Genomic DNA, 21,793 nt, shown 5'->3' with positions numbered 1-21,793 from the left:
TGGAAAGCGGAGGGCTGCTGCAGGGATGGTTTTAATCATGATATAAGACCATCAAATGGCTAAAAAAACTACAGGCAGGAACGAGCTGTAAGTAAGTGCAGCCACAGCGGCTGATAAGACCCGTCGGCAGCGGGGCTCGGCTCGGCTCCCTTTGCCCGCGATGTGCGCAGCCCCTTTGCATACGGGCACGGCTTTTGAATTTCCCATTCCCCACACCCACGCGGGACACGAAGCCACAAGCTCCTTGCAAACACCCTGAGCTGGGAGCACTTGGAGGGTGCAGGGCCTGGTGCAGGGTGCAGAGATGCTCCGGTGCAGGGCGCTGAAATGAAGCATTCCCCCGCTGCTGGCAGCGAGTCTTGGGGCTCTGCAGAGCCAGGCACTGCTATTCCCACTCGCCTCTGAGCCCACCAGGACAGGGAGTGGGGTGAGCCCCAGCCTGGGCTCGATCAGCCGCAGCAGGCTGTGCCACTCCCTGCAGAGGCTCTTGATTGTTTTTGTCTAAATTACCGATTTTCCGCTGTCGGATCTCCCCTGGGCAGCTCTCACTCGAGCGCTTTAGCAAACGGGTGCGCTCATACGGATGAAATATGAAGTCGTAAAGGCAGCACCCCAGGGTGCGCAGGGCATGATAGGGCGCGTTGCTCCGCTAACACCGACGCTGCCAGCCTGCCCGGCCCTGCTGTCACCGCGGGACCCCGGCAGAGCGCGGCCACGGGCACTTGGGTTCGGCTAAACTCCGGGTTACGGGGTTATGGCAGCTCTGGCTCTGCCCCAGCTCATGAGCTTCACCGCGCCGCTGCCAGCTCTCCAAGTGACTCATCGGCTGCTCTGCGCCCCGACCTCCCGCAGTCAAGTCCCGACACATTCGGCACATTCCTGGCATAGCCGGCTGTGCCGTGCGGTGCCGGCACCGAGCCCCACACCTGCCAGAGCGCCGAGGCTGGGCAGATGCCAGCAGCACGCTCAGGTCTCGGCAAAGAGGCTCATGCGCCCCAGGGCTTCGTCATGGTCTGACGGCCACGACGGCCCAGCATGGCCACGTGTGCCCGTGGGGATTTAGCCCCAGGCAGGAGCCGCTCAGCTCTGCCTCCCGTGCCACGGCGAACCTGGCCCAGCTGGCAGGTTGTCACCGCGGGCAGCCTGTCATCCTCCCCAGCAGCGCGATTGCCGTCCCAGTTGCCTTCCTCATGCAGCGCCACCCTTCCCTTACGTCGGCATGGGTGTGATGGCGGTATATGGGGAAACTCTCCATTTTTAGATCTGATCCTGAACCTTTGCAGGCCTCGGAACAGCTTGTAACCGAGCTGTGACGCGACAGCACGTGTGCCTCGGTTGTGCAAGTGCATTGCACCAAACAGCTCCCAAGGACGGGGCGAACACCAGCTCCGGGCACCTCGGGGCTGGCTGAGGTTCTCTGACCCCACAGCCACCAGCAGCCAAAAGCGCTCCCCAGTGCTTGGCAAGAGCTACCACAGTGGGGATCTGCCACGGGCAGGAGCCAAGCCTGGCACCCACGGATGTCACTGATCCCTCCTGGCCCCAGCACCGACAGTCCCCAGCCCCAGAGCTGCCAGGGCACGTGCCCGTACCGCCGGCCTCTGTGTACAAACAGGGCAGGAACCAAAGGTTGCCCAAACCGGGAGGTTTGTTCTTAAGCAAACCGACCAAACCAAACACACACAGCCCCCCCCACCCCAAAACCTCAGGCACAGGCTCGGCACCCACTGCCTTTGCCGAGCTTGCCCCTGCCTCTGGCAGCGGTGCCACCCCGGCATGGGGCATCCCTGGGGGGTGAACCACAGCCATCCCCCCCCTCCAGCCTTGTGCCGAGCTGACACAGCCAGAACAGGTCTCTGGAGACAGAGATAAATCAGCGCGTCAGGACTCTGCACCAAATCCCAGTGGTCCCATAAACCACAGCCGACCAACGTACCGGGCACTGCTGCCTGTGGCCCCGGGGTACCTGCCAGCTCCCATCTCCAGCACAGCCGTCCTGGGGCACAGCCTCCGGCGGGCAGGTCAGGCTGGACACTGCCCGGTGGGTCCCTATTAATACCCACCCGAGAGCTCAGCTATTTGCAAGCGCTTACCATATCAAGCCATTAGCCTCCTCCACCAGCCATTAAATGCTCAGCCCAGCCATTAACGCCAGTCCCAGGATGGGCACAGCAATTGCTTCGCTGCCCTCGGATGGGATGGCCCTGATTTTATTGCTATCTCCAGCCCACCACGCCCTGGTGTGGTAGGGCTGTGGCCGGGGCAGTTGGGTACAGCTTCCCGATGAATCACTGATTGTTCCCATCTTCCCCATCACATCCTAATTAGTGCACGACAGCAGCCCCGGGGGGGCACCTCCAGGGCAAAAGCAAGGAATTCACTGGGGGAAAAGCAGAGGGAGCTGCAAACCCTCCACACCCTCCAGAACAGACCCTCAGAACCTCCCCGGGGTGGTGCAAAGTCAGCGTGGGGACAGGGAACACCTCTGTGCCACCAAACAGCCCCTCGTCTCCTTCCTCGTCCCCCTTCCCCGCAGCCGCCGCTGCAATGGTGCAAACACCGCGGGCAAGTTTAGGAGCACGACGTGGGCTCTGCAGAACGAGATCTTCCCCTGAATGAAGTTTAGTCACCGTGGGATGTTTCCAATTGGAAATCAGGACAGTTCCAGGCTGAACGCACGCCAGCTTTCCACTTCCCAGAAATCCCATTTGCAAGCGAGCCTGTTGCCAGGTCCCCCTTCTCCCCCAGCACCACGTAAATAAACACCGCCCCAGCCCTTCCTCCGCCCCGGCGGGGAGATGCAGCCTCCGGCCCCAGCCCCGCACCCAGTGCCGTGCCCGGGGAGGGAAGCCGGTGGGACGGGAGTCGCTGAGCTGGGCTGGCGCTGGAGCCAGTTCCAGCGCGGTAAGAGCCCTCGGCGATGCCTTTGCCGCCGCCGGCGCAGCCCGGATGAGCCCTTCGCCGACGCATCTGCCCGCAGCGTGGTTCCCCCCGAGGATGCTCGCAGGCAGCCAGGGTCGGGGAGCTGCGTCAGGTTTAGTCGAGGGGAGGAAGAGCGGCGGCTGCCCTCTACAAGGAACTGGTTTGCTCGGTGCTGGGAAGAGCCGGAGGCTTGTGCTGAGTTTCCAGAGGGCAGAGATGGGGCCGATACACTGGGGAAGAGCAGTTGGGCGCCGGAGAGGTGGGAGATCCCTTTGCTAGGTGCCTGTGGCACAGTGGCTCCTGCTTTCCTGTGGGTTTTGGGTCAGGCGAGGATGCTCCACAGGCATGGAGACCAGTGTTCCCAGCTCATTCTGGCCCAGAAGTCACTGGGAATCAAAGGAACAGACAAAGGAGCATGATCACAAACCTCAACACCTTAGGAAACTTGTCAGTGGAAAAAAGCCACTCGACTTGCCTTGCCCTGACGCGTTCTTCCTCCCCACATATCTCCTGGTCCCAGCAGGACAGAGCAGGCACCGTATGGGGACCGTAGAGATGACATCCCAGCTCTGCACTATGCTGGGCATTACCAGAAGCTTCTAAAGGTCTCTCATTGTCAGAAAATTAATTAGTGGCCCTGCAGCACCAGGACGGAGTGAAGGACGTGCCACCACGAGGAGGGAGCACCTTGCTCCTGACTGGAGCCTGGCTCTTCACTCGCTGGCGCTGGCGCAATAGGGGAGGAAGGAGCAGGGTGGTGCCAGATCAGGCTCAGCTTCAAACCCACCGCTCTGCCAGTGCTGGAGAGCAGTGGGGAGATCACTCCCATCTCCCAGGCATCCCTGTGGATGGCTGAGAGTGACAGGATGGAAACCACAGCTATCCCATGCCGCAGACCAGAGATGACCTACAACAGCCCCGCGCTGCTGCCAGTTGCTGAACAGGGGCTGCGGTACCGACTGCTGGAGCATCCTCTGCCACTTGTAGGGTGCTGGTATCATCGTCCCTCCCGGCTGCTCTGCGAGAAGGCAGCAGCTCAGCTGGAGGGTCTGGGGTGGAAGGGGCTTTTCCAGGCTCCAGGAAAGCACAGGGAGGCATGGCAGGGTACAGCAGAAGGTACAGCAGGGTACAGCAGAGGGTTGCTTTAAAAAAGCCTTTCTTAAAACATCATTTTAAACAGAACAAAGCAGGAGACACAGCTGGGTCTCTCCCCCAGGAGGGGAGCTGATCTTAAGCAGCGCTTCCAGGAGGAGATGGCAGCATTATTCCCCAGCCGGTTCAGCTAAGGGCAGGGCCGGCAGCTCCCCCGGGCTTCAGAGCCAACCTACGGTACAGGGCACAACCCCTCCCAGCCAGGAACCCCAGCGGGCAGGATCCCAGCCCGCATCCCGGCTGGAAGCAGAGCCCTGTGTACTCGCTCGGGTGCCTCTGCCCCACTCCCAGCTCTGCCAGCCTTATCGTGCTGCCACACCTTCCATTTAGCTCCTGCGAAGAGTTTAACCCCTGGGAGAGCGCAGCCGGGCTTTCCCGCGCGCCATGCCCGTGCCCGTGCCCGGTGGGACGCGCTGCCCGCCCGTGGGCACGGGGCAAAATCTTCCACCACGCTGACATCCAGGGCTGCGCTCACAAGCCGCCCTCCCCACAGCCCCTCATCCCACCAGCGGCTCCACAGCCCATCCTCCAGCAACACCCGACTCGCTGGCTGCCCCGGCACGCTGCAAACCTCTCCAGCATCTCCATTCCCTTTGCTCCAGCCCTGGGGGCTCTTCCTCCACCCTTCGCGGTCCCCTCCTTATCCCCACCACGGGCCAGGCTGCGAGGACAGAGCACCCACCCTCGGCTCAGCCTACCTGCTCGCCGGGCGCTGCCGTGGGGATGGCGGTGGGCTGGGGGCCAAGGTGGGGAGCCCCGGGCTGGCGAGGAAGGGGGAGAAGCGTCGGTCGCCTCCGAGAGCCGCCACGTCCGAGCGTGGCAGGGACGGCCCGGGTGATAAGCGAGGTCTGAAACCTGAAACTGTAGGTTGGCTCCTTCCTATATAAACAGGCGCTCGCACACACACACCGCCCCGTGTGCGCCGGCTCTCACGCCACTCCCGCTGCTCCCGGCCACGCCAGCCACCCGCCAGCCCTCCGCCAGGGACAGCCACCACTGCCCGAGACCCTGCCACCAGTCCTGGCCCTGAACGTGCTGGTTCTGGCTCAAAACTAAGTCTTATGGTGGTTTACTTCATGCTTCAGGTGTATTTTCTTTCCCCAGGCAGCTCTGCCTCCGGGCAGTGGGAGCGGGCTCCGTGCTTTGGGAAAGGGTCAATGGCTCAAGGGTGAATGGGCTGGGCACCACCTACTTGGGTGCTAAAAACGAAAATATGGGAAAAGCAAATAGTGCATTTTTTAACCTCATTAAACAGGTTGGAGGGACTCAGCACCATGCCGGGTCAGCTGTCGGGGTGCCTGCGAGAACGGAGAATTTTGGTCCCCCTCGCTGTGACAGGCAGGGATGCCACATGTACGACCCAGGGTGGCGGGTGCCCATCACCGTTCCTGCCGAGCAGTCGTGCAGCTGAGCCCCTTCTGCTCGCCGGGGCCACGGTGGCCGATAGCCAGAGCGCAGCCGCGCCGTGCCACCGCGGGACTTCCTCGTGCCAGTGCCGCCACGGCCACACTTCCTCCAGCGGGATGAAACCCTCAAGAAGACAAAACCCTCAAGAAGACAAAACCCTCAAGAAGACAAAACCCTGCCCTGTTTTTCCCAGTTCTCCAGGCTCACCCACAGCCCAGAACCGGGGCGGCCACATACCATCGGCGAGGCTGGGCTGCGCGCACGGCTGTTTGCTTCATCCCAGCTCCATCCCGCGGGGCGAGCAGGGCCGTGCGGTGCACCCGGCTCGGGGACATGGGGCCGGTCCTGGGCATTGCCCGTGGGAAAGGAGAGCCCCCAAACTGCTTTGCCAGCTGGGGGGTGAAACCGCTCTGCGGCATGGAGAGGGTCTTGGTGGGCACGTCCATGAGGACCTCTCTGTTGTGCGGCTGTACGCGGCACCCCCACACCGGGCAGCTCGGATCTGGGGGCTGCCGGCTCTGCGTGAGCGCAGCCCAGGGCTCCCCTGCGCTCCTGGGGCGGGATCCAGCCGAGGATTCTCCATCTGGGGTGCAATGAGCCCCACAGTGCTCTGAGCCAGCTCCCCGCCCCGGTTGCACAAGCGGCCCTGGGGCGCTGCCGGGCGCGCACAAACAATAACAGCCTGTTTACGAGCAGGCAGCGCAGGCAGCGCGAGGCCCCGGCTGCGGGCAGGGCATCGCCCCAGCCACCTGCCTCCGCAGCTCTTATTGCCCCGCCTGGGCGCAGGGAGGAAGAGCGGGAGACGCGTCGATCCCCAGCCCAGCTGCCCGCAGCTCCCTGGGCACCTTCTGCCCTTCGTTCCCCTCCGTGGCAGGGCCACCAGCTGCCCCCCGAGCCCCCGCTAAAATGCCACCGCAATGCAGGACCCTTCCCAGTACAGGCACCAGCACGGTGGGCCCACCCTGTGCAGCACCCTGACCCCCAGAGTCTTGCAAAGGTACTTTGGAAGAGTAAATTTGCCTTTGGAGAGCCCGGATTGTGCCGGGCATGGGGGGATGAGATGGCCTCAGGTGGGGATTTCCTCCCCAGGGCCACCCCGAGGGACTTTGGCCCCACAGCGGGACCTCCTGTCCCACTGGGACAGCACCCACCGTGCCCTGCAAGCAGCCCTGGCACCGGGCAGCACTTCTGCACAAACATCTCCCCTCTCCAGCTCCTCCTCGAACATCTCCCCTCTCCAGCTCCTCCTGTGCACACCAACGTGGCCCAAAATCATCTTCTTCCAGCAAACCATAAATCCCCTGGGAATGGAGAGGAGACCACCAGCGAGGTCCAGGGCTCCTGCTGGCACAGACTGAGATTTTGGAGGTTGGGGGGAAAAGCTGGGAGCTCCTCTGCAGGTTTTTTTGCATCCACCACTTCTACTTCAGCAGCTAGATGAGACCACAGTCCTCTCCTTGGCCTAAAAACGAGGGGGGTTGCACTTTCTTTTGCTTAAAGAGAAGGGACGGGGTCAAACCTGACACGCTGTTTGCAGCCCCAGTTTCCGCACCATCCATGAGATGAAAGGTGCATCCTCCACCCGCCCGTGGGAGCACAGCAGCCACGGGGGCAGGGGGCTGTTTGTGCTCCCACCCCTGCACACCGAGGCGCTGGGGAGCCGATCCGAGGCGCAGAGGGACCCTGCACCGGTGCCCCCTGAGCGGTGCAGCCCTGCTGCCCACCCATGCCCCAGTGCTGGGACACAGAATGTCCGTGTTCCCCCCCCAACAACCCGTGCCTGAACCCAAGGTCCTGCTTATCTGCAGCACAAGCATGTCTGGTGATAAGCCCAGGGATAAGATAAGGCCCCATGCAGACTTGCTGCTATCACAAGCCCCTCCTCCAGCGCTGCACCCCAAGGCCGAGGGGTGCTGCACCCCGCAAACCCCCCGAACAGCCCCCCCAGACCCTGCCCCCGGCGGCACACACACGATCTCTCACTTGGATGAGTTTTAAAAGATTCGTTACGTTCACACACAACAGTTGCTTGCTGTGTCCAAATCAGACAATCCACTTGATTCAGAGGAGAGGGGAAAAAAATAATAATAATAATTAAAAAAGACCCCAAAAACAACCCAACCACACACTGAAGCAAACAATTTGTCTGGGGAAACCTGGCAGCAAAGGCGGGGGGCTGACACGGAGGGGAGAGGCGCGCAGAACCCGACTGCATTAGGTTCGCAATAAAAACCGGAATCGCTAATCATTGCTGCTCAGCCGACCTGAAAGAAGAGATGCTGCCGAGGAAAACAAACCCACAGGACGCGAGCACGGGGCACAAGGACTTCACCCTGGGCTGGCACACACACCTGAGCCTTCCTCGGACAACTTCTCCTCCTCCTCACTGCACCACCCCTGCCTGCGCTGCCAGGAACCCGGGGCCGAGCATCCCCCGTGGGGCAATGCCGCATCCCAGGGCAGGAGGATGCTGCAAACCCACCCTGGGAGGGGGGCAGAGCGGCTTTTGGGGCCACCCCAAAAGATGGGCTCTCCCCTGGTGCCTGTCCGTCCCCAGCTCCTTCGCCCTCCCACCCGAACTCAGTGCCATGCGATGCCTGGGCCCGGCGAGGGGAGGGGATGGGGTGGATTGGCACGCTGGGTCCCATTCCCAGGATCTACACACGGGATCTGCCAGTGCGTGGGCACCCCCACCTCCGGCGGAGCCAGCCTGGCATTTAAAATAGGAGGATTGGGAAAAAATAAAAGACCAAAACACCCCCCGCTCCACACACTTTTGCCTCCCAGCATCCGTGCCAGGCTATAAATACCCGGCACTCTCCGTTCTGGCTGCGGTGGAGGGGGGGGTTAAACGGGACTGGAGGAAAACAGTCCCACAGGGCAGTGGGAAGGGAGAGGAGCCCCCTTCTCACCCGGCAGCACTGGGGGGGACGCAGGGCCGGGGTGGGGTGGTTCTTCCCCCACGGCCATGCAGGAACAGGGCACGGTGGGCATGGGCTGGGCAAGCTGGACCCCTCCAGCGGGGTGGCTGTGCCAGCGGGGACAAGCGGGGGCGAGGCAGAGGAAATCCCCAAAGGGCCCTGGAGGCAGCGGGGCGAATGCCAGGAGGGAGTGAAAGGCAGCGCTGATAGCAGCCGGGGCAGCCTGCCAGGCTGGCGCGGGCACCGCGGGGACACGCCACCTCCCAGTGCCCCCAGTGCTACCCGCTGGGAGGAGCAGAGTGGGAGGAGGGGGGCAAGTGCAGAGGAGACCCCCTTCTATCTGGATATCCTGCCCCAGATCTCTCCATCCCGCTCCCGGGAGGGGAGCCAGCGTTGACCCCACGGCAGGCGCCCACCCACCCCGGCAGCCTGCGGAGGAGGATGGGGCTCGGGGTGTGATGCCGGGGGCGGGGGGGTGGGTGTTTGGGGAGCAGCCAGGGGTGGGGGGAAGCCCTTTTAAGTGCAGCCCTGCCGCAGGATTGCTACCTCATTACAGAGCAATTACAGACTAATTACGTGATGGCAACACCCAAACCCTGATCAGGAAATGGGACTGCCGGGTGCCAGACCGTGCACGCGTGCACAGGCGCACACACACACACACACGCACCCCACGAAACCTCAGGAGCTCTCTGGAGCGGAGACAGGACACGTCAGAGGGAGGCACCTGGCCCGAGAGATGTCACCGGCTTGAATCCCCACTGTGCTGCCTCTGTGCCTCAGTTTCCCCACTTGTGGCTGGGCATCCTGCTCCCAGCCGCTGCCCTGCCTCGCTCCAGAGGCATCGATACAGCCCCATGCCAGGCTGCCCCAGCCCTGCCCTCCACCACAGCCCCCCTCCCTGCACCCCAAAACCACCGACAGTGGCCCTGCCTCGGCATGGAGCAGCTCCATCCCACCAGCCCCGTCCCTCAAGCTGGCAGTGGGATGCTGCCACAGAGTCCCGATCCCACGGGACTGGGAGTTGGGGTTTGTGCTGCTCCGCTGCCCACGAGCATCCTCCTGGGAGCCGGAGCAGCCCCAAGAGCCCACTCCCAGCAAGGCCAGGGCTATGGTGGCACCTGGACCGGGGCCACCCTGCCACCCCAGGGACAGGGCAGCCCTGCTCTCAGCCGCCCCAGAGCCCCAGTAAGCATGTACCCAGGACGGTTCCTAACAGCAGGTGAACTTTAACCACATAAATAACATTCCTGTTGGCTCCCCACCGGCACAGCCCTTATCTGCGGTGGGCTAGTGCTGGCCTGGAGAGGCCACCAGCCCTATCGCTGTGCCCAAGGCCACCAAAGAAGGGGACAGCTCGTCAGGAGCGTGCAGGGCCGGTGGTCACAGGCGAGAGCCAGACCCTCCCCACCGGCACCCAGCGCTCTGCCCCACCACCCCCCCGGCACCACGAGTCCATCCCGGGCTGCCCATTGCCAGGGACCCTCGGGGACAGGGGAAGGGGACGTTTTGCCACCGGAGCTTCCTGCGACGGCAGCGGGGGACAAGGTCACGCCAATAACAGATCGCAGCTAGCAGGGAGGAGACGCAGGGAGGACGGGGACAGGATGCAAAGCAGCAGCGTTGATGGCTGGTGAAGGGCCTGGCATCTCCAGGCACACGGTGAGAGATGGGAAACGAGCTCTTTCCTTCCCTCCGGGAGCTCATCACCACGATTGCAACTGAGTGTTGGAGCCCAGAGGCCCTGGAGTTTGCACATAGCTCTCGTAACCCTCATCTCCCTGACAAGCGGGAGAGCAGCCGGCAGCCAGCGCTGGAGCTCCGGGCAGCCCCCACGAAAGGTCACTGCATTTGCACATTCACAAAACAGGCATTTAAAAAAAAAGGGGGGAAAAAAAAAAAAAAAAAGAGGAAAAAAGATCCTGCGCTCGCACAGCAGATCCAGAGAACACACTGCAGGGAGATGGGCACGGCGGAAGAGCCGGTGAACACCAGCCCACCCTGCCCCAAGCTGGGGTGTCCCCTCACCAGCCCCCCTGGACTTGGCAGGCTGGCACCGTGCAACTGGCTTTAAAATAATCAGACGCAGGCGAAACCAGCAGATTTATATCTCCTGCTTTGCTTTCGCTTTCTGGGCCCTGAGGGTACAATCCCATTTTCAAATTCTCTGGAAGAATAAAGGCTAGAAAATTAGTTTCAGTGCATCAAGCAGATGGCCGGGGGCTGGGGCTTTGGGGGACCTCCCTTCCCCCCTGCCAGCATCCCCCTGCAAGGGAGGGCAGAGCTGAACCCCTGCCAGGGCTGCAGGGCCTTGGGGTACGGGTCCTGGCTGTGGGACCCCTGCAGCCAGCCTGAGGATGGCTGCACGGGGTGGGGGGACACAGGGACAAGCGATGGTGACTCCAGGGACTGTGAGGATGGGGGTGAAAAGGGAGAGCAGGGGCCTGGAGCGGGAGCTGAGCTGCCTCCGGCCGTGCTCGTGGCAGGTCGGGGATGCTGAAGCTGCGTGAGCTGCTCTCTCCAGCGTGGCTGGGAACTGGCAGAGTCGTTCTCGCTGCCCCACGCACCCCGGCCTCATCCTGCATCCGTCCACCGGGCCCCGAGGAGCACGCAACCCTGCCGCCGCCAAATCAGCCAAGGGTTCTCACCGGCTGGAAGGGAACCCCAGCAAAGCCAGGGGGGAATCCACCTCCTGTACCCGCAGAGAGGGGCAGAGATGGCGGTGCAGGAGGGCAGCCAGGCTCACCCTCACCAGCCCCACCTGCGCCGGCAGAGCCCTTCGAACCCAGCCGATCACAGGCACTGCACCACCCACCCCCAACCCCAGCTGCAGCTCAGCACCCACCACAGGAGGGGCCGGGACCTCCCACCCTGGCCGAATCCCTCCAAACCCTCCCAGGTGCCCAACCCGGAGCCGGGGGTGCGAGGCTGCTGTGGGCAATGCCAGCGGGATGGAGTCTATAAGCTATTCCCTCTGCCCAGCGCTGGCTCTGCCACAGGCACACAGCCCCCATCCTCACCCGGCGCTGAGCACGGTCTCCCCGGGGGCCCAGCACCCCAGGACAGGTGCTGAGCCCCGCACCCACCGCATCGCCCGGGTGTGCAGCAGCTCCACCGCTCCAGCGCCCGGCCGGTGCTCCGGGAAGCGGTTGAGCGCAGGGCTCACCGCACCGGCTGGTGCAGAACCGGCCGAGCAAGGCTGGGCTGGGAGGCAGCCGGTACTGCCGGCGTTGCCAGACAGGTCTTGGCTGTTCTGCCGGGCGCCAGCCACGGTTGGGAGCCTGACCTATGGCACAGCATCCCCGCGGGTCTCCGGGGCACCAGCGGTGCTCCCTCCCCGGCTGCACTCAGAGAGGCGTCTCCTGCTCAACCCAGGCCAGCTGAGCCGGTACCGGTGACCCCACAGACATCGGCCATCGGCAGCCACATGCCTGTTGCCAACGTGGCGCTGCGATGGCCCTTACCTGGCTGGCAGCGGCTGGCGCGATGCTTCGGGCCTCGGCAGCAGCGAGCTGCCGGAGCCGCCGGAGCTGCCGGAGCTGCCGCGGTGTCGCTGCCGGCAGTTACGTAAGGAAGGCTCGGAGAGGAGCGCTGGCTCCCAGTCCCTGGTGACTGCAGGCAGGCGGAGAGGAACAACAGCCTCTTGCTGCTCGGCAGGCACGCATGGCCCTGCCACCGGCGGCAGCGGGAGGGAGCCGGGCGCCGGAGCAGTGGGAGGACGCGGGAAGATGCTCTCTGCTCCATCACTGAGCAAACGGCGGGGACAAGCCTCGGTCCCCAACTTCAGTCCCCCAGGGGTTGCGGGCACTAGGAGGATGGGGAGGGGAGATGGTGGCAGCGGAGGGGGCAGCCTGAAACCTGCGTTGGACGGATCTTGGCCCCCTGCTCTGAGAACAAAGGGCTGTGCTCAAAGGCTGGGGTGGCCACTTGATGACCAGCGGGACTCGGGGGCTCAGAGCAGCTGAGCTGCCCCTCGAGTCCCCCAGAGCAGGGCTGGGAACGCCTCGTAAATAATCGGAGGAGCATCAAGCAGCTGGTTTTAGCCCTGGTGCCGTGGGGGCACGAGGTGGTGGAGGGAACCCCCAAGCTGCATCAGTCTGCCAGGCTGGGGCAGTGGGGCAGGCAGCGGGGCAGGCAGGGGGGCAGGCAGGGGGGCAGGTAGGGGGGCAGGCAGGGAAGCAGGCAGGGGGGCAGGCAGGGGGGCAGGTAGGGGGGCAGGTAGGGGGGCAGGCAGGGGGGCAGCATCCACGGCAGCCAGGGAGAAGGGCCAGCGGGACGCGGCGCAGGAAGATCACGGACACGGCACAGGAGGATCATGGACACGGCGCAGGGGCATCACCAACACGGCGCAGTGTGTTTGTCGACACGATGCCAGGCGCACATAAAAGCTGTCTCATTATCCCCTAATTAGTGCCTTGTCAGCTCCTGCAATTAACACCCAAGCAAGTGGCTGTTGTGGGGGTAAACAGAGGGTTAGAAGCACCCTAGAGAGCTGGGAGCCCTGGCAGGGTGCAGACCACCCATGGGCATGCACGGAGAAGAAGGTGGCCCCAGTGCTGGGCCAAAGAGGGTCGGACCCACCTCCCTGAGCCCCTCGGCTGCTCTGGGACAACCCGCCAGGGCTGGGCAGGGTGCTCTCACCCTCGCTGCAAGGCTGCCCTGGACCTTGCAGGGAGCAGCCCGGCAGCAGCAGGACCTGGCGAGGCTGGTGGCACTGCCCAGAGTATCCCAGGGGAGCGGGACATCCCCCGGCACCGCAGCAGGGAGCACCCGTGCTCCGCAGGGAGAGGAGGAGAGACTCGCTCCCAAGCTCAGCCCGTGACTCGGGAGCAGCCGGGGTTGGACTCCAGGCTGTGAGCCCTGCCTCGGAGGTGGCCGAGCCACATGCCCTCCTGCACGGCGCGCGCTGGCAAGGTGTTTATTCGAAAAGTCGACTCCTTTAGAAACATCAAAGGAAAGCAATCGCCCGGGTCTCCAATGGCCTTTCTCCAGCTGACCCAGAAACATGGATCAAGAGCTGTCTCATCCCTTAATTGAGAAGTTGGTGACTTTGAATCTTTATTAAAGAGCTTTGGTGAATTCACAGATTAAGGGCACAACCGACCACTGCAATCCAACCTGATTCCCCGCATACCGCGGCCGGAGCATCCTCACCCCACAGCCACTGCTCCCCCGGTAGCCCTCGCCGGGCTCTCGCCAGGCTCTTTGCACTGCTGCTGCGGAGTGAAAACCGAAATAAAACCAGAAACGTGCTGGAAACCAGGAGGGCCCCAACCTGCCTGTACAGAAACAACCCATTCCCAGGGTATTTTGCAGGTTTGGATGCTGGAAGGAGCGGGCAGGGTTGTAGGGGAGGGGGGTGTTGGAGTGTGTGTGCCCCCTCCCTGCAGCTCACCTCTGCCTTCCCCTGTGCCCAGCGTCCCGTGCCAGGGGATGCTCTCCAGCAATGCCATGAAATCGGGGGTGTTTTCGGAGAGGAGGGCTGGCAGGGAACAAGGCACCCACGTCCCCACGCTGTGGGCAGTGGGAAGGGGCTGCGCGGCCGCTGCCGGAGCAGGGCTTCCCCCGGCGGGTGCGGAGCTGCCAGATCGCGGGGAAAAAACGAGGCTAAAGAGGAGTCGGCACATTCCTCAATGTACTATTTCTGCCTGCTGCGGATTATCGTGTTTCAAGCTAAGGAAAACAGAAGTGGGGGATGCTACTACAAATGCCTGAGAGAGAAATGAGCAGCTAAGGAGCTGCGCTTTCCCCTCCAGCGAGCAAAGACAGGCAGGAGAAATCCCCAGCCCAGCTGATTCGCAGGGACACAGATGGAGCAGAAAACAACCCCAGAGCCTGCCCGGCTGCTAAGGGTTCAGGCGGCCTCGGCAGCTTCCAGGGGATTAAGCCCCACGCTGCCCATCTGGGGTGGTGTTTGCACCCGGCGGCAGAGCAGCAGCGCAGCGGCGTGCACGGGTGTGCACACACACACACACACACACACACACACACAAACCCACACATACCCACGCACGCTCCGTGAGCCACGGCGGGCAAACAGGGTGATGCTGGTGCCTCTTGGCCGCGGTGGGGAGCAGCCCAGGGTGGGCACGGCTGATGGCAACCCCGCAACCGCCGGCTGCGGGTGCAGCCGCTTCACGCCGGCGGTGCCAGGCGTGGAACTCGCCCTCCTGCCCATCCCTCCTCTCCCTCGTCCCTGCCAGGCCGGTGGCTGCTCCCGCCGGTTTCTATGGGAACTCGGCAGGAAAACACGGTTTCCAGCGAGGCCAGCGCCAGCCCAAACCCAGGCGTCGAGCTGCCCCGTCATGGGGTTTGCCTGGGGGACCCCTGCCCTTGGCCTTGCCCCCTGTCCCCTCGCCACAGCCCCTCTCCCCAGGGAGACAGCCAGGGACGTGGGTGCTCAGAGCCAGGATGGCGCTGGTGGCCCAGTGCAGCAGGATAGGTGCCACGGCCCGCCGGGGTCCCCAGCACAAGTTGGGGGTGCCGGGGCTGCACCCCCAGCCGAGGCAGCCAGGGACTGGCCAGAGGGGACAGGCTTTGCGCTCGCCATGTGATTTTTTAGCAGACGCTCAAGAATTTTAATGCCTCGGCCACCCCCTCTCTGGGAGGCCTAATCCTGGCTCTGGCTCCCCGAGGGGCTGGCTGGGGGGTGGGCAACGGGGCCAGGCATCCCCCAGCCTTGGCTCCTGCCCCCTCCCAGCAGAGCGAAGGGGACAACAGGGACCGGCTTAGATCGGAGCAGGACAGGAGCTCTCCTTCCCCACGAGGAAATCCCAGCAAGGTTCAGGGGATGGAACCAGAGCGGCCACACGCACAGGCCGGTGCGTGGGCACGTGTGTGCACACGCATGTGCGCGGCTGGGCACCACAGGACGAGCCATACTGGGAGCAACGGTGCAGGGAGCAGCGGTCCCAGCTCCTGCCCTGCGCTCAGCCCCGGGGATGCACAGCAGGATGCAGGCGCTCTTGACGTGGAGAAGTGGGAGAAACCAACGGGTGCTGCCGATTCCCAGCTGCAGAGCAGCACGCAGCGCCGCAAACAGCCTCGCCTGCCTGGAAGGATGTCTCCCCCAGCAAACCGCCACCCTGGTTCCCTCTGTCCTTGGCAGGCCTGCCTGCGCCCCTCCGCCCCTCGGGATGGCCACGCACTCCCTCCCCTCTGCAGCTTCATTCTGACCTCGCCGCGCAGGGGGATTACAGCCACTCCAGCAGCCATCTGGAGGGGGGAGCTGGCCCCCCACACCCAAGGGACCACAGCACACGTCACGGGCGCGATGGCGGGGCCAGGCGGTACCGATCAAACCGTGCACACGAGATTCAGCCCTCCCAGACCGCAGCAAGACCCCACGGCACAGCCCTTGGAAGACAGCAAAGACCCTGCAAAGGGGTGGAGGGGGTGGGGGGGTGCTGGACCACCCTCTGCAGAGGGTAGCACGGCCAGAGCTGGGGTCCCCACCAAGTCCCGGGTGAGGATGGCCCAGGGTGGCCAGTCCAGCCCCTTCCGCTGGGGTTTAATAGACTCGTGGCGTCTTTAATGTGCCCCATCATGTGACGAATCAGACCCTGCTCCCTTCAGATCTCAGAGCGGCGCAACAAAGCTGCGATTGACTGCTCGGAGGGTAGCGGCTGCGGCTCACACGCCGTCTCCGGCACTGCCAGACACCTCGATGCAAGGAGGGGGGCCCAAGCCAACGCAGCATCTCGCAGGCAACACGCATCCCCGGGGCTGTCGGCCCTCGCTCGCTGGCGAGGAGCGGGAGGCTGGTGGCTCTCCGCTGGCAAGCGGGCGGCCAAACGGGAGCCACGAAGCCCAGGGAAGCGGCTCGGGTCCTTGGGAAGCGCCAGCCGACATCTCCAGCTCCATCCATCATCCTGGATGCGACCTCAGCAAAGCGCCCAGCCATAGGGACCAGCCCTGGCACACAGGGTTGGAAGGAAAGGGGCGGGGGGGTTCTGACCCATTCGAACCCCCCCCCCCCCCCCCCCCCCGGTCACAATCATGGGGGTTTGGGGGTGCTGAGCCAGGGCTCCAAAAGGCGAGTCTCTCCCAATGCCCACCTGGGCAGAAAGGGGGCGCGGGGGGGACCCCAGCCCGCAGCCGGGGGGCGGGGGTCCGGGGGGCACAAGCCAGCTCACAGCACATAAACACCCCGCGGGGACAGCTCAGGGGGCCCCCCACGGCTCACCGAAAGCGCGGCAGGAGGGACAGGGGGGTGCAGATGCGTGTCCCCCCTCCTCTAAGCCAGCACCCCCTGCACAGCTCGCTTCCCCCCCCCCAAAAAAAAAAAAAACAACCAGCCCCATGGGGGGGATGCTCTGCCGCCCCGCAGCCCCCGGGAGGAGGAAGATCCCCCCAGCCCCCCAAGCCAGCCCCATGGGGGGGGATGCTCTGCCGCCCCGCAGCCCCCGGGAGGAGGAAGATCCCCCCAGCCCCCCAAGCCAGCCCCATGGGGGGGGATGCTCTGCCGCCCCGCAGCCCCCGGGAGGAGGAAGATCCCCCCAGCCCCCCAAGCCAGCCCCATGGGGGGGGATGCTCTGCCGCCCCGCAGCCCCCGGGGAGGAGGAAGATCCCCCCCGCCCCCCAAGCCAGCCCCATGGGGGGGGATGCTCTGCCGCCTCGCAGCCCCCGGGGAGGAGGAAGATCCCCCCCGCCCCCCAAGCCAGCCCCATGGGGGGGGATGCTCTGCCGCCCCGCAGCCCCCGGGGAGGAGGAAGAGGAGGAGGAGGAAGGGAGCCGCGCTGGCGGACACTCACCGTTGGGAGCGGGCAGCGGCCGGGGTCCCCCCCGCTGCCTAGGGGTGCAGCATCCTCCCGGCCAGCCCCAGCCCGAGCCCGAGCCGGAGCCGGAGCCGGAGCCGGAGCCGGAGCCGGAGCCGGAGCTGGGCATGCTCGGGGGCCGCCGAGCGCCACGTGATGCCGGGCTGGCACCGAGCACCGGGGGGGGGGGGGGGGCCCGCCCCTACCGCCCCCGCCCCCCCTCCCCCGCGCTGTCCCCTCGGCATCACCCGAGGGAGACCGCAACGCCCCCCTCCCCCACAAGCATCACTTCGGGGGAGTCGCCACCGTTCTGCTCCCCCCCCCCCCCCCCGCCCCCTGCAGCATTTGGGGGGGGGGGGGTGGACAGTACTGCCCCCCCCTTCCCCTCCCCCACACACCCTCCTGCATCTTGGGGGGGGGGGTAGGGTGGGCCAGGCTCCCCCTCTGCATCCCAGCATCATCCCCCCTGCATCCCAGCATCGGGGGGGCAGCCTGGACCGGGCTCCCCATGAATCCCAGCATCATCCCCCCTGACTCCCAGCATCGGGGGGGACAGCCTGGACTGGGCTCCCCATGAATGCCAGCATCATCCCCCCTGCCTTTCAGCATCGGGGGGGACAGCCTGGACTGGGCTCCCCATGAATGCCAGCATCATCCCCTCTGCATCCCAGCACCAGGGGGACAGACTGGGCTGTGCTCCCCCTGCATCCCAGCATCATCTCTCCTGCACCCCAGCATCATGGGCACAGACTGGGCTGTGCTCCCCCTGCATCCCAGCATCGGGGGGGACAGCCTGGACTGGGCTCCCCATGAATCCCAGCATCATCCCCCCTGCATCCCAGCACCAGGGGGACAGACTGGGCTGTGCTCCCCCTGCATCCCAGCATCATCCCCCCTGCATCCCAGCACCAGGGGGACAGACTGGGCTGTGCTCCCCCTGCATCCCAGCATCATCCCCCCTGCATCCCAGCACCAGGGGGACAGACTGGGCTGTGCTCCCCCTGCATCCCAGCATCATCCCCCCTGCATCCCAGCATCAGTGGGAGGACAGCCTGGGCCGTGCTCCCCCCCTGCATCCTGCATCTCTCGGGGCAGGGGAGCGTGTTTGTTCCCCACCAGGCTCGTAGGACCCACTGCAGTGGGTCACGCAGCACCCCCAGGCTCTGCACCCCAGGGAGGGCTGCCCGCAGGGAGGATGCAGCACGCAGAGGACGAGCAGCAAAACAGCTCAACAACCACAGCTTGTTCTCTGGAGCACAAAGGCCACCACTCGGTCCCCCGGGGCCATGCCAAGGGCCAGCGATGGCTCAGGCAGGGCTGGCAGGACCCTTCCCCAGCCCTCCTCAGGCCTGGCCCGGCGGCAGGGTGACGCCCAGGCTGCAGAGCCGGGTGCTAGCAGAGGTGCTGGGGAGCTGCAAACTCCAGCCCTAGAGCAATGGCACCGTGCCCTGATCTATGGCATTGCCCTACTTCTGCCTGTCAGAGCTGCCAGGCACCACGGCCAGGACCCTGCCTGCACCCTGCCTGCACGGCCGGAGGCTCAGACCCCGCAGCACCCAGGGACCCTTCATCCTCCACAGCCAAGCTGGCGTGGGGAGAGACGTGGGCTCTCCAAGAAGGAAAAACAGGCAACTGCCCTTGATCCTATAATCCCCCCATTAGCCACATGGCATTAGGGGCTGGGGAGGGGGCTGGCTTTCACTGGATGCTCTGCCTTCTGCGTCTCCCCTTCCTTCCCCACAGTGACGGGCGAGATCCTCCCTCCCTGTCAGCCCACAGCAGAGAGACCCCCAAATCCCCAAAGTTACACACTGCGCCTGTGAGTCATCCCAAGGTCACTGTCCCCAGCCATTCCCTGGCTCCGCAGGCAGCAGGGACCTGCTGGGGGGGGCTCTACTGCCCCACTGCCCTCCTGCCACCCAGGAGAGCCCTGAGAGCTGAAAAACAGCCCAGGAAAACCATGGGCAACTGGGGATCTGTGCTGCTCTCGGGGGAGCCCCCCCCCCCCAGCCTAGCCAGGCAGCCCTAAGCACCAGCCACACGCACCCCAGCCAGGTTGGGGGGGGGCTGGTTGCTCCCCACCCCCTTTGCAGAGACCAGACGTGCATGGTGCTGCTGCATCAGCTCCCAGCAGCATCTCAGGGCTTTTTCTTCTGCAGGCAGAGAGCTGGAGGCAGGAGCAGGGTGGAAAAGAGCCGTTTTACTTGCAGTGCTTCCCTGCAGGAGCACCTGGCTGGGTGCTGCCCTCCTGCACCCTGGGCTGGCACAGGCGGGAGGGTGCCCAGCGTCGCAGGGAGCCAGCGGTTCCCTTCTCCGGAGCTGGGCCCTGCACACGTGTGCAGCAACGTGCAGGGCATGCACCGCTGCGCCAGCCTCAATGCCACCTTGTGGGTGCTGTCGCAAAGGCAGGAGCCAGCACAGCCTGCAACAGGCAGGGCTGGGGGGGGGAGCAGGACCCCCGGCGGAGCCCCCCCACCTCTGGCCCAGACCCTCTGCCCTGCTCCGCTGTGGCATTGCAATGCAGAGGGAATCGCGGGCACGGCGGACACGTTGGGCACGCAGTGAGGCGGGGGAAGGTGGTCCCTGGCGTGCAGAAGCACCGCAGACATGCCGCAGGCACGCAGCTCCAACCTGACCTGGGGGGGGGGGGGGGGTCACCACCGCAGCCCTCGCCCAGCAAGCCCCACTCCTGGCGACGTTTGTGGCGGCGCGACTCGAACACGGGGCTGATTCAAGGACACCTTGTCTCTGCTCGACAGATTAGACCGGATAATCCCGGTGCTTTGCTCCAACCCTCAGCCCACCTTGGGATCTTTGCTCTCACCGGGTTTACTGCTGTCTGAGAAACCTCCCTGCACGCCAGATAGGGACGGGCTCAAAGGTCCCGTCTGAAACACCCTCGCCCGGCAGGACCTGGAGCCCCGCGCGAGGCGAGGCGAGGCGGTGGCGGCAGCCTGCAGCTCAGCTTGTCTAGACACCACCATCACCCCGCCAGGGTCCCAGTTCCCGGACTGGAGGCAGGGAGGGAGCAAAAGGCAATGGGAAACAACCCGCCGGGATGAGCCAGGGCTCTCGGAGCGACGCCTCAGGCCGGATCCTCACCGAGTTACGCTCCTGTGGGATTCACCCCAGCGAGCGCAGCCAGCTCTGCACCGCACGCCCTGGGCAGCACACGCCCCAAGGACCCTTTGCACCACCGAGCTGCCTCCCACAAGGGTAGGGCACTGCAGGGCCCTGGAGAAAGTCCCCACTGGGCTCCAGGGGACTTTTCCCTGAGGGATGACGCGGGGCGGGGGGCTGGCTGCCTTGCCCACGCCACCCTGGAGCTCCCGGAACCCTCAGAAGAGACATTTGCATCTGAAACGGTAACTTGGCTCAGGAGCTCCCTTGTGCACACGGCCTAGGTGAGATTCGCCCCGTCCCAACAGCTCCGGTTGCAGGGTGCAGGTGCAGGACACAGCCCAGAGCTGGGTCTGGTCCCTGCGAATCACGTACAGGGACAGCCACGGGCACGCAGGGACAGGGGACTCCAGCCTGGCCTTGCCGCGCTATGCTGGCACAAGCTTTAGCTCTTCGCTCACCACAGCATCCCAGCAGGCTCCCAGACACGGCCCCGCGCGTGTCCACCAAACCCAACACGCTGCTTTCCCCCTCGCCAGCGGGAGCTCCAGGCTCATCCAAGCTGCTGGGACCATCACAGCCACGTCTGCAGCAGCACGGGACAAGCCACAGCCAGGGCCACAGGCACCCACCCGCCCCAGTCTGACAGGCACAGACCCTGACCCCATCCTTTAGCAATTGCTATGCTCCAAAGCCCCCCAAACCACACCTTTCCTGCCCCAGTCCTCCACGAGGCTGGATGGCAGCAGCCCGTGCCGCGCTCGCCAGCATTTTGGTAGCGGCTGCCTCTGGGCAGAGACAAGCCCCTTCCGAGGGCGCAGTGGTGCTTGCGAGGAGGCAGAAGCTTCTCCCCCCAGTCCCTTCTCACTTACTTGATGAAGTAGAAGCCCCCCTGCGTCGTGGTGTCCACCTCCCAGCCTCGGGGCAGCCCTGGAAGGACAGGGCAGAAGCAGCCGTCACCCCCTCTTGCCCCGTGCAGCCCCTGCCCTCCCAGCCCCGTGCCCTGCTGTGGACTGGGGTGCTGCACCCGAGCAGAGCGCTTGCCCAAAGGACCTGCTGCCGGAGGGTTAGCGGTGCTCAGTGTCACACCGAGGCATCACTTCACCACGGAGGAGACCCCCCCCCTCGCAGCAGGCAGCACTAGAGAAGGGCAGGAGCCCACGGGTAGGGAGCCGCGGGATGGTCAGGAGCTTCGTGGAGTGCCACGTCCTGCCACGGTTGGCTCTCAAACTGTGTTTTTAAAGTGGTTTGTGTCCCCTCCCCATCAGCAAAAGGCCTCAGAGACCTCAGGGAGTCTCTCTGCAGAAGGGGACTCTTAAAAGCCCCCCCAAGAACATCCCTCCAGCTAGAAACCCCGTGCCCAGGAGATGCAGCATCGCCTCACGCATCGTTCAAAGTCCCCCAGCCCTCCCCAGCTCCTGCTCGCTTAGATTTTTGGGGTCTCCGTTGTATTTCTGGAGGATATCACTCCACACCTCCAGATTCTGATCAGTGTTTGGGGAGGGCAGAGATCAA

General features: G+C 64.6%; 1 protein-coding gene across 1 annotated transcript in view; it reads right to left on the bottom strand.

The window, feature by feature from the left end:
- The window catches only part of PLEKHA6 (pleckstrin homology domain containing A6), a 50,551-nt gene that overhangs the window by 28,170 nt on the left and 588 nt on the right, over positions 1-21,793 (bottom strand). Inside the window, exon 3 of the mRNA XM_086476585.1 lies at positions 21,151-21,208. Within this exon, the coding sequence (XP_086332711.1) occupies positions 21,151-21,208 (58 nt within the window). The remainder of the gene's footprint in view (positions 1-21,150; positions 21,209-21,793) is intronic.

This window comes from Leptosomus discolor, chromosome 21 (genome assembly GCF_034619465.1).
Source record: "Leptosomus discolor isolate bLepDis1 chromosome 21, bLepDis1.hap2, whole genome shotgun sequence".
NCBI lineage: Eukaryota > Metazoa > Chordata > Aves > Leptosomiformes > Leptosomidae > Leptosomus > Leptosomus discolor.
This window is presented reverse-complemented; position numbering and strand designations above follow the sequence as displayed.